Genomic DNA, 12,897 nt, shown 5'->3' with positions numbered 1-12,897 from the left:
TGTGAGACCTGCGGGGGCCTGGGGGAGTTAATGGGCCCACGTGACTTGCCTCTGCCATTACTTAAATGGGCCATAAAGGTTAGCATTGGCTCCCTGGTCACAAGCTGGAAAAAGTCACACTCTGGGGAGGGAAGAGTGTTAATAAAAAGAGAAAACCCACAGCTCCAGTTTCCTACCTTGGAAAGGCTCCTAACTTGTCAGGTTAACTCCTCTCCATAAGCAAAATCAGCTCCAGGCATCAAGGGGTTCTGAGCAGAAGGAAGATCTGAAGACCCCAAGCACAAGAAATGGGGTCCCTGATAACCCCACTCACTAGCCTACCCTGGGGGTGCCTTGAGGGAGGATTGGGAGAGTTTCTGAGAGGCTCTGTACTTCAAGGTTTGGGGCTGGGCAGGGGACAGTAAAGGGTCTGGGGGCTTGGAGAGAGAAAGAGATTAATCTCAGAGGGGGTTCATGGCCATTTCAAATTTTTCAAGGTTTCCAGTATATGAAAAAACAGATGTCAAAACAGGGCCACTGCGGCGTATTTTTAAATACTTACAGTCAACAGATTAGCCCTTTTAATATACAAGCAAATGAGCCAACTGTGTTATTCATAGGCTAAATCCAGGACTTATTAAAAGTAGGAATTCAGAGAGTGCTGTAGGTGGCAAAGACGCACACAGGCCCTGTGTGTGTCTCTGGCAACATCTTCTTTCTATTCTGTCAGCGGATCTCGTTGACACTGTGGGCAACATAGTGACGGATCCTGTCAATACTCTCTTGTTGCAGAACACAGGCTCTAAAACATTCAGGCTCACGAGTTGAAGTGGGCTGGCTTCGTTGCCCCATGGAGTGTGGGATCTTAGTTCCCTGACTAGGGATTGAACCTGCGTCTCCTGCGTTGGAAGGCGGACTCTTAACCACCGGCCCGCCAGAGAGGCCCCTGTCCATAGTCTAAATTTGAGCCCTTCACATAAAAGTGGGGGAACTCTCCTCTCCTCACTCAAGTACTCCGAGAGAGCGATCAAACGACGGCTGTTACATTTGTTATTGCTTGTCCTGCTTTGCTCCCAAGAAGACGCGGAGGGGCCTCCCCTCCGGGCCCCGCCTACAGGCCTGGAGGGTGGGGCGGCCAAGGATGAGTTGGCAGCCTGGTCGCTGGCTCCATGGGGCCTCTCCAAACACCAGGGTTTGTTCAGGACATTTTCTCTGAGTCACTCCTGGTGATAAGCACAGTCAGGAGCCTCTAAGCAAGTCAGGTTTTAGATTCGTACCCTTGGAGGTCTGATTGCAGAATTTGCAAGTTCCTTAACAAACCTTTTGCAGCCTTGACAGAACTGTAGTCGTTCCGGGAGCCAAAGCAGCAGAGACAACGATCAACAGAAGGCGGGACCCAGTGCAGAAGACTGAGGGACGCTTTCTTCTTTGGCTGCATTTTTTCAACCAGTATTTATTGAGCCCCTTCAAAGCGCTGCGTCCCATGCTAAGGGCTGAGGAAACAGTGATGAGCAGACACAGGCCTGGCCCTGAGGACACCCACTGTGTAGTGGGGAGGGTTGGCGGGGGTGGTGGGGCTGGGAACCCGATCGGAAAAACATAAAGCCACTGCAGTAGCCAATGCTCTAAAGGAGAGGTGCATGCATACGTGCTAAGTTGCTTCAGCTGTGTCCACCTCTGTGCGACCTTGCAGACTTGTGTGGCCCTTGCAATAAACCTTGCACTTGTGTGTGTTCAACTGCTTCAGCTGTGTCTGACTCTTTGTGACTATGGCCCGCCAGGCTCCTTGTCCATGAGGATTCACCAGGTAAGAATACTGGAGTGGGTTGCCATGCCCTCCTGCAGGGGATCTTCCTGACCCAGGGATCGAACCCACATCTCCTGCATCTCTTCTACTGCAGGTGGATTCTTTGCTGCTGAGCTACCAGGGAAGCCCCGGGATGAAACTTTCTCTGCTCCAAACCCTGACTTTTCAGTTCGTTTGGCCTCACTGTGTGTTGGGCGAAGGAACTCCGGTTGGATCACAGGGCTTCTGGGTTTCTTGGGGTCTTTATCTTCCTAGCAATGGGAAGTCTCTGAAACGCAGGGAGAGGAGACTGAGAATGCCAGGATCATTTTTGCATTGGGAAAGATCACTCTGGCTGCAGAGCTAACTTTTCTGAAGGTAACTGTTGTGTAAATCCAGTAAGCAGGATCAGTATTCAGTTACTAGAAGCAGAAGCTGGCGCCTTGCATCTGGATCTGGGTTTGAACTCAGCTTCATGCTTCATTTCTGGCCTTGGGCAAGCTGGCACTTCATAGCCTCAGCAACCTCATATATGAAATGGGGACAAAAATACCTCCTTTTGTTGTGACGGTCAAGACAAGTAAATAAATAGCCTTGCTTGAGATACCACAAATTCTCCTTGGGATCTGAGAGAGTAGAAACCTACCTTGATACTATATGGGAAATTAAAAAAGCTAAAATTCAGCAGGTCATATGGACTTTCAGCTTCATTTGGAGAAAGCACTTTGGATGTCACCTGAACTTCACCTTCCTATAGAACGACAGTCTGGAAATACTGACTCCTGATTTTTTAAACAACAACAACACCACCAACACAACAACCACTTATTAAACTGTTTGTACAAGGTGCTGCAGCCACGCCTTCTGATTTTGGTATTTATTAGATGCTAGACCATGGAGAGATGAACAACCAGAAAACATACAAACAGGTGAGCATTACAAATATAGAAACAAATAAGGAAGCCATTGGCTGTGAGTTGAATGCATTTGTTAGTGATGAGTAAGAAAGAGATGCCTGGGTGTCACACTTAGTCGCAGAGGGGTTGTGAATCCTTCTGTCTTGGTCAGTCCAGGACTGGACACTTCAGTACCCTCCTCTCCTAAACAGCCAAGGATCCGGCTGCCTTGGCGTTCCAGCTGATGTTAAGTCAACGGTCTTGTCAAAAAGACTCGGGAGTCAACTTTCTAAGGCTCCCACTCGCTCATGAAGAGACAATGTGATCACCAAGGAGGATGTGAAATATATCAAATACATTTTAAAATTCTTGAGTTTGTAATGACATGGAAAAAACATTGCTCACCACCGCAGGGTGTTAGGAAACCAATATATTATTTTGAAAGTTTGTGAATGAAAAGAAGGAATCAAATAGTCATCCTGCCTTTCTGACATGAACTGTGCTAAACAGTGGCTGAAGGCAAGTTTTCCTTTATACAAAACATTTTCTTTCAGCCAATACATGAAGAAGGAACAACAGAGTTAGAATATCACCATTTTGTAAACTGTAACGGATTAATAAATCTAGACACTAATCATCAAGGGCTATCATCAATGTCATAAAAAGACAGAAAGATATTCCCCTCCTCCTCCCCGGCCCATAATGTACCTCCTGATGGAAGAACACAAAGATAAAATTTGGCCAAAATTAAAAAAAAAAAAATTGAACTGGATACAAGTGAATTAGACCCAACAATGCATTTCTCAGGAAACAGAGGATAGAGAAAAATGTTAAATGATGTAGACAATTGTAAACGACATGATCAAGGGCCCAGTTCCTAAAAGAAATTAATTGAAAGGAAAAAAGATGGTGGGGGAAAAAAAAAAAAAAGAAGATGGTGGGGACTTCCTTGTGGTCCAGTGGTTAAGACTCTAAGCCTCCACTGCAGGGGTCAAAAGTCCAATCAAAGGTCAGGAAAGTAGGATTCTGCATGGTGCAGCCAATAAAATAACATAAAATTAAAAAAAATAAAAAGGAGATGGAGGGGTAACCATAGACTAAAAGAGATTTTACAATATGAGACACATTACTCAATTGCAAGGGGGGGATTCAAATAAACTGTAAAAATCTTTTTTTTAAATATTGATAATTGGAACTTTGAACTCTGATGGGATATATGAGGATTTTAAGGAATCATTAATTTTTCACATGTGCTAATGGCATTCTGAAAGTGTTACTCCTTCAGTCGTGTCTCACTTTTTTTGAACCCATGGACTGTAGTCCACCAGGTTCCTCTGTCCATGGAATTCTCCAGGCAAGAATACTTGAGTGGGTAACCATTCCCTTCTGCAGGTCATCTTCCCAACCCAGGGATCGAACCTGGGTCTCCTGCACTGCAGGTGGATTCTTTACTGTCTGAGTCATGAGGGGAGCCTAAGTTATAAGTTCATTGGCCAATCCAAAATCTGTCAATCCTTTTCTTTTACTATTAAACACATTATTATTACTAGTATTATAGTAATCTGATGTCTCATTTGGTCAACTTGTCCAGTCACTTTCACTGGAGATCTGGAGGCTAGCCTTGGCAATAGGAAACCTGGATTCTAATCTTACTTTCCTATTCACCGGCTGAGGGGACTCTGGACTCTCTGGGTCTCCCTGGATACTCCTTGGGGAAACGAGGGGCAAGGATGATTTTTAATATCCTGCTGGCTGTGGATTCCTGGAGTGATTAAGAGATTTGAGTTCTGCAGTCTGACTGTCTGGGCTAACCCATGTATATCCAAGGGTAAATTTACTTAATACTCTAGAGTGTTGGCTTCCTGATTGTAAGAACCATAAGACTTACCCTTAAGGGATCTTGTGAAGATTAAGTGAGATACATAATGCACTCATTCCATAAATACTGAGCACCCAACCTGCAGCTCTGGGAGGGGCAGGGGGTGGAGCAGAGAAGAAAACATTAGGGTCCAGGTCGTCTGGAGCTTAAACACAGTAAACACTAAAGAAGGAGTGGGATTTTATTTATTTACTTTATAACAGTGGGTCAAAGATGGGGGTCTCTGATAGGATTAAGGGAGTGAGCAGGGCTTGCACTCCCTCAATCTCTTCTAGAGTAGCAGGGACAGGATTTTAAATAGCCAGAGCCATGAAGAAAACACGGCACAACCGTTTAACTGAGGGCGACTTTCCTGAACGTGGACATATTCACGTGAAAATGTCGCAGATCCTCCGGGCTGCGATATTAAGTAGGTTGGTTGGGCTTAGGGAAGTTGCCTGCAGTGGGTGCATGGATGACATAGCCTCCCCCGTGTAGCAGTGGTTTTCAGCCAGGTGGATTTCACCTCCCTCTCCCATGACTCCACATTTAGCAACGTCAGGGAATTTTCGGTTGCCACAACAACACGGCATGGGGTGGGGAAGGTCATTCTGGCATCTAGTGGGTCAAGGCCAGAGATGATGTTCAGTATCCTACACGGCACAGGACAGCCTCCACACCAAGAAATCATCTAGTCCAAAATGCCAACAGAGGCATAGTGGAGAAACCCTGCTCTAGAGTGTACAGCCCCGGCAAGGGTTCCTGACTCAAGAGGGAGCTTGCTGTGTTCGGGATCCAAATGGAAATCCCGCGTGGCTGAGTAGATTAGGATGAAGTGACAGAGGCAGCCTGGGCTAGACGGATGGAGAGCTGTTTAGGACACACGGCGGGGAACTCTGAATTATCCCCAAAGCAGTGGGCAGCCCTTGAACCCCTTCAGGCAGGGGCAGGAAGGCAACCCACGTAACGCGGTTTGCCTGCAAGTGCGGCCGCAGTAACTCCTCCCGGCCAGCAGAGGGCGCTAGCCGACACTTGGCCTCCGGCCGCCCGGGGCGGGCCTCTTCTTGCCGTCCCCCCTTCCTCGTCTTTTCCCCTCAGGAGAAGTCGGGAAGGCGGCGGCGGCGGTTGTCCCACGACCGTCGGGCCGGTTCGCGTGGCCCGTCAGCCCGCGCTCCGCAGCGTGTCCGCGTCGCGCTCAGCCCGGTCGAGTCGAGCCGCAGCGGCCCGGGTCCGGCGCGGGCAGGGCGCGCTGACGGAGGGCGGCGGCCGCGGCCAGGGCGGCCGGTGGGACCGCGGGGTCCCCGGCGCAGCGCCGCCCGGCTCCCGGCCCTGCCGGCCTCCTCGCTCGGCGCCGCGGCCATGGCGGCCAGCGCGAAGCGGAAGCAGGAGGAGAAGCACCTGAAGATGCTGCGGGACATGACCGGCCTCCCGCACAACCGAAAGTGCTTCGACTGCGACCAGCGCGGCCCCACCTACGTGAACATGACGGTCGGCTCCTTCGTCTGTACCTCCTGCTCCGGCAGTCTGTGAGTGCGGGGCAGCCGGCCGGGCGGCCGGCCCTTCCTCGGGCGCGGGGAGCGGTTGGTCAGGCGGGGGGCCTCGCGGGACTCGGGGCCATGGGCAGGGATGCGCTGGGCCCGCGGGGCCGGGGATGCGCTTTCGGTTTTCGCTGGGTGAGGGTCCAGGCCCGGCGGGGATGGGAGGGGGGTGGCTAGCCTTGGTGGCTGGGGCGTGGGCGGGGTCGGGGTCGGGAGAGGGCGCCCGGGGTGAGCATCTCTGGTCCCCGCGGAGCCGGCGCGCACCCGCCTCCCTCGGGCCTCCGCTCTCCCGGGCGCGCCGACCCGATGCAGCTGCAGTGGGAGGACGGGAGGAGGCTGGGAGGGCCTCGCGGGTCCTTTGTGTGCCCCGCCTCTCGGCCGGGGCGCGGCGGTCCCTAGCGAGGCACCTGCTGGGCCCCCGGTAGAGGGTTGGTGGGTAAGGCCGGGGTGGGAGAGAGCAGGGACGCTTAGCCTGTGTGTGTCGTCTCCCCCCGCCCCCGCCCCGATCCAGAGTTCCTAGGACACTGTGAGAAAGCCAGCACTTAGAAATAGTAGCGGGGTTAAAATGTTTTGATGGCAGAGATGGGAATCCTAAGGGAAAAGTTGAGGAGAGGGGAGGGGGTCCGCGTTTAATTGCGGGAGAGGGAGACAGAGAAAGCAGGCGTGAGGTTATGGGCCTTCAGCTTTATGGCCCAAAGAGAGTTTTGAAGAGTTGGGGTAAAGTTTAATGCAAGGTAGGGACTCACTAGGAGCTGTGTCATTGTCCATATGGTGGTGGTGGTATCTGTAAGATTTCTCCGTCAATACCCAAGTGTCCTGGCTGTACACAGAAACGAGAAGAGATGGAAAGACAGTATTGTTTCAGGAAAAGGGAGACTGCCGTCTTGAATTACTGGGATGGTTTATATTTGTTCCTCTTTTCTTCATTAAGCTGCTTTTTTCTATTAAGATTTTTGTTGCTGAGATTGAGGGGTTTTTTTTTTTTTTTTTTGAGAGTTTGCAGTTGATTTTGGAACTAAGTTGCTTTTATACACTAAATTGTCTTGTAGTAAGTTACCAACGAAGGGGTAATTACTAAATGGTCTTAAAACCTTTGTTGTATCAAACATCTACTTAAGTTCTTTCTCTTGTTCCATTCTTTGAAGTCAATTATTTGGTCTCCCCCTTCCCCTCCGGAAACTTTGTAAGATTAATCTTGAGGCAAAGTGTATAATATGTGAGAAAACTTGATTTTTTTTTTTTTTAAACATGTAAGTAATGTATGATTTTTCGTCTTCCTAAGTTGGGCAAAGATGCATCATTAGTCTTCCATGATGGTTATTTCTTTAACATATTTATTGGGTGCCTACTAGTTTCTCTGTAAAGCCTTGGGGAGTGCTGATGAATAGAGCAGTCTTTTGTTCTCTTGGTGCTTACATTCTTATTCTTGTTGGGGAGATGGTAACATAGTAATCAAATGAGAAAAATGTCAGGGGCAAGAGTACACTGAAATAGTAAGATAGGAGGAGAGACCTTCTCTGAGAAGTCCCTTTTAGATTGTAGGATCAAGAAAGCACTCTGAGAAGTTGATAATTAGTGATGTTATTGAATTACAACAGAATCCTAGAGCTGGGTAGTGTTTAGGAGATAGTCTGGTTCATTGTTTTCATTTACAAATAAAAACTTAGTTTGTGGGCAACTTTGGTTTTAAAACAACTTAAGCTATAGTCCAGTTTGTTTTGAGGGTAGTACTTGACTTTTTGCATAGTAAGTATGCTGTGTTTTTACTTAACACAAGGTCCTTTAATACATTTAAAGTATTTGATTTGAAAAAATGTTCAGTCTTATCACTTTATGGCAAATAAATGGGGAAAAACAGGAAACACTGGCAGATTTTATTTTCTTGGACTCCAGAATCACTGCGGACAGTGACTGCAGCCATAAAATTAAAAGATGCTTGCTCCTTGGAAGAAAAGCTATGACAAACCTAGACAGCGTATAAAGTGGAGACATCTCTTTGCAGACCAAGATCCGTATAGTAAAAGCTATGGTTTTCCCAGTAGTCATATAGGCATGTGAGAGTTGGACCATAAAGAACTGATGCTTTATGAAGCATTGATGAAGACTTGATGCTTTCAAATTGTGGTGCTGGAGAAGACTCTTGAGAGCCCCTTGTACAGGAGGGAGATAAGACTAGTCCATTCTAAAGTATATCAACCCTGAATATTCATTGGCAGGACTATTGCTGAAGCCCTAATAACTTTGGCCACCTGATGCGAAGAGCCAACTCATTGGAAAAGACCCTGATGCTGGGAAAGATTGAGGGCAGCAGGAGAAGGGGGCAACAGAGAGTGTGAGGTATCGACTCAATGGACATGAGTTTGAGCAAACTCCAGGAGATAGTGAAGGATAGGGAAGCCTGGTGTGCTGCAGTCCACAGGATCAGAGTCAGACATGACTTAGTGACTGAACAACAACAATGTATATACTTACTCTTCTGGATTTCTGACTTTTCTGTGTATCTGTTTATAAGTATGAATTTATTGCTGCAAATGTGTAATATGAAGAATTATTTACAGGTTTCTTTCTAGAGTGTTTGCATTTCAGAAACATTATATATGGGAGGTTATCTCATTATACATGCCAATTATTCACTTTAATGGAATTTTTAATGTGTAACAGGTAGGACTCCGTATCTGTTTAGTCATAAATCTGCAAATATTTATTGCTTGACCTGTTTCATGTACTGTGGGAGGCACTGGACCTGTTGGGATCCCACTGTATTTCAGGTGCTTGCATTCCCAGTATGGAAACAGTTACAGTATAGTAATATTTCATTTCTTTGAATGAGCTATCCCTGAAATATATAGATGAATAGGAAAAGCCTCACAGAAGACTTGATGGCTGAGCCTTTGACCACCTGGTGGTGAGCCTTTGGTCTCACCTTTAAAGATGAGAGCCACATGGCAGTGGCTTCATGGAGTGAAAGAACCAGTACTAATGCTTAGGAGCTGGATAAGCTTGGGTTTGAATCCTGGCTCAACTTGTTAGCTGTGTCGTATTGAGAATGTCACTCAGCCTCTAAATTTTCTCATGTTTGAAAAGGCAAGGATGAAGTTTACCTTATACATTTTGGGTGTAGGTTAGTTTTCAATATTAGAGATACTGTTTGTCTGACATCTCCCATGACTCCTGGGATATATATTACTAATAGCTGCCCAGTAGGTGAGAGGCATTATTGACGAAGCGGACAGGACATTCCATGAGCAGGGAATGATATATGAAAGATGATAAAATGAGAAGCACCTTTATAAGAAAATTTATCAATTTGGATTCTTTAGATTTAACTCAGTGTGACTGAAGTTGGTTTAAAAATATGAGGGGAATGTATTGTTTGTCTTTAAGTGAGACTTTATCCTCTAGTTTAAGGATGTTGCCTAGATTTCCCTCATTCAAAGATGGCTGCTCCCAGCTGCCTTAATTTATAACACTGTTACAACTTTACCAGAAATCCTACAATTCATTCTGGATTAGGTTAGGTCATTTGATTGCATAGAACCACTACCCTCATTGGATATGTTGTATGATGATGTTATTGGAATAACAAAGATCCCAAATAGAATTCCCAAATCAGAAATCTGGGATCCTTGGGAAGGAAAGACTGGATCCCAGATCAAACGTCTATTCAGAAATTCTGAGAGAACAATAATTCCTGAGGATTTTTTTCTTTGAAAAGCAATAATATAGGAAAATACTTCAAGAATAATAGCTACTGAGTTTAATGATAATTATATCTTTGATACTTAGATGACATGCTGTAATGGAAGGAATATGAATTATGGAGTCAGATTTTGACTCTACCACTAGCTTTGTGACTTGAAAGTGAAAGTTGCTCAGTTGTGTCCAACTCTTTGCGACCCCATGGACTGACTATACAGTCCATGGAATTTTCCAGGTCAGAATACTGGAGTGGGTAACCTTTCCCTTCTCCAGGAGATCTTCCCAACCCAGGGATTGAACCCAGGTGTCCTGCATTGCAGGCAGATTCTTTACCAGCTGAGCCACAAGGGAAGCCCAAGAATACTGGAGTGGGTAGCCTATCCCTTCTCCAGGAGATCTTCCCAACCCAGGGATTGAACCCAGGTGTCCTGCATTGCAGGCAGATTCTTTACCAGCTGAGCCACAAGGGAAGCCCAAGAATACTGGAGTGGGTAACCTTTCCCTTCTCCAGGAGATCTTCCCAACCCAGGGATTGAACCCAGGTGTCCTGCATTGCAGGCAGATTCTTTACCAGCTGAGCCACAAGGGAAGCCCAAGAATACTGGAGTGGGTAGCCTATCCCTTCTCCAGCGGATCTTCCTGACCCAAGAATCGAACTGGGGGTCTCCTGCATTGCAGGTGGATTCTTTACCAACTGAGCTATTAGGAAAGCCTAGCTTTGTGACTTAGGTCAAAGTATTAAGCAAAGGCAAAGTATTGAGCAAGATCACTATGTGTGGGTTGGCCTGGATTCATCCCCTCAGCTTCTTTATTTGTGATAAGAGGGTGATAAGATACAGCTTAAGGTTGTTCAGAGGATTAAATGGTACACTTCAATGAATATTAATTGAGCATATATCATTTTTGAGCATGGGGCTAAGCAGGGGATACACATACATGAATTGAGGCATGTTAGCTGTCTTTCAGAAACTTTGATGTGCCTAGAAAATGCTGATACACAATAAATGGTATCTGCTATTATGAATTTTAAGATAGTCACATGCCTTTTTATTAATTATTTAGCAATATCTTTGTTAAATAAATTGAACAAGTATCTTGTTATTATTATTAGACTCAGAGCTAATTTTTTATTTCCTGTGTTTTTTTTTTTTTTTTTTCTCGGATGATTGCACTCTGTGCTTGTATGATGCTTATTTAAAATATGTAACTGAATTAGGATTGTGAAACTTTAAAATAGACTTCAGATTTAGGTATATTAAATTGTCACTGAGGTAGAAAGGGGGTGTTCTAACAGATTGATTTGTCATTCTTCCTGCTTCTATCTATGAAACTATTTAGACTTATAAATGGCACTCCATTATAGCCAACATAAAGTATTGCCTTCATGTTAATGAACTTACAGTTGATATAAAGACTAGGTTTAGACCAAATTATTTATTTTGTGGAGATTGTTAGCATTAATTAATTGGTAAATAATATAAGAATTGTTCTATCCTTAAAAAATGATTGATTTACTTTTCAGAGAGAGTTTAGATAAAAATAAAAAACAACATTTGAGAAACATCTAGTCCAGCTGCTTAATACCAGCCCTTTTATGTAGATAGTGCATTGAAACTTGGAATTTCACAGGTGGATAAATGTAAACGGATAGTAGCTTATACTCAATTTTGTGTGCTTTTTGAGTCTTATGATGAATCTTTATTAATAAGAATTTTTACTTTAAAATGAAAGTTGGGCAGTTGAAAAGAGGCATTTATTTTTATATATTCACTAGTATTTGAGTAGATTGAATCAAATATCCTTTTGGACCTCTGTGTATAATATTCAGAACCTCATGGATGTCACAAGGGGCAGTTTACATCCTTAATTCCCTTTTCACTTTTTTTTTTGGTACACTAGCATGGGTACATTCAGTGAAATACTTTGACTGTAGTACAATTTCAGTTTAAGTGTGAAAGCTATTTTGATAACTTTTTCAATTGTGAAGGGCAGAGTTGTTTTTTTTTTAAGTAAATATTCATTAAGTCCAGGCACTAGTACATGTATCCAGGGGATACAAAAAGTATTTAAATGAAAAATAAGATAATAAATACTAGCTGCAATTACTAAGTACTCACTCTTGTGTCAGGCATTATTCTAGTAACAGTCATAAAGAAAAGTACTGTAATCCTTCACAACTTTAAATTGTAAAGTTAGCTTACACTCTAATGCTTATGGTAAATTCTTGTGAATTCTGTATTTGGGGGATTTAAATGGTGGATTTTACTTCATTGGATATTAAAGGGCAGGACAGGTAGTTTATTAATGTATTGTGTATTTTTGTGTTTTATAGTTATGTCATGCTTTTCTTTAAATTGTAGTTTTAGCTAGCTTCAAATGTCTGCTCTTTGAATTTCTTCAGAAACTATTGTTATGTGTTTTAAGTGTGATGGGTTATGGTGTGATTGATTCTGATATTGATTCTTTTGAATTTGGCACGTCTGTCCTGTCAGGAATTAATTACTTTGCTATTTTCTGTGTTTGAACTGTAATTAAAACCCCTCATCCTATGTGTTCAGGTTTGATAGTAGTTAGATTTATCCAAAAAGGCAGTGAAAAAAGACAGTGATAGTCATTAGGTTTATCAAAAAAGACAATCATTAAAAAACAAATTTCATTCACATTCAGTAATACATATAATAAAGTTAGTTCAGATCTAAAAAAAAAACAAAAAAAAAACATACACACAGATAAAATTTAGGTTTTTGAATTTTAGCATGTAATTGTTAATTTGCCAGAGCGTTATGTATAGCACCTAGGACTTTTCTTTGAATATGGTTCCACTGATGAGATTTTTGTCCCATTGATATAACTTAGACTCAGTTTGTGTTATAAAAGATTTTTAGAATTTTAAGCTACTCTTAAAGCAGTTTGAGTGCTAAATTGTTCTAGATCTCTTTTCAGCTTAGATGTTTTACATTTCTTGTCTACAGTTGAGTAACAGCTTTTCATAGTGACTATTTGGTGGAGTTTTTAAAATACTTCATTTTCATGGAAACAATTACTCAAGTGTGATTGTTTTATATAATGTTTAATTAAACTATATATCTGCCAAATAGAGCTTCCCTGTTGGACCAACCACCTGCCAGTGCAGGAGACTCA

General features: G+C 43.9%; 1 protein-coding gene across 8 annotated transcripts in view; it reads left to right on the top strand.

The window, feature by feature from the left end:
• The first annotated feature begins 5,464 nt into the window (after positions 1 to 5,464).
• AGFG1 (ArfGAP with FG repeats 1) overlaps positions 5,465 to 12,897 on the top strand; it is a 74,433-nt gene continuing 67,000 nt past the window's right edge. For all 8 annotated transcript variants that reach the window (XM_043909821.1, XM_043909820.1, XM_043909818.1 and 5 more), the window contains exon 1: positions 5,465 to 6,045. In XM_043909821.1, coding sequence (XP_043765756.1) covers positions 5,879 to 6,045 — 167 coding nt within the window. In that variant the 5' untranslated portion in view covers positions 5,465 to 5,878. The remainder of the gene's footprint in view (positions 6,046 to 12,897) is intronic.

The sequence above is a fragment of the Cervus elaphus genome, chromosome 8, assembly GCF_910594005.1.
Source record: "Cervus elaphus chromosome 8, mCerEla1.1, whole genome shotgun sequence".
In the NCBI taxonomy this organism is placed as follows: Eukaryota; Metazoa; Chordata; class Mammalia; order Artiodactyla; family Cervidae; genus Cervus; species Cervus elaphus.
The sequence above is the reverse complement of the archived record's forward strand: the minus strand, read 5'-3'. Positions and strand labels throughout refer to the sequence as shown.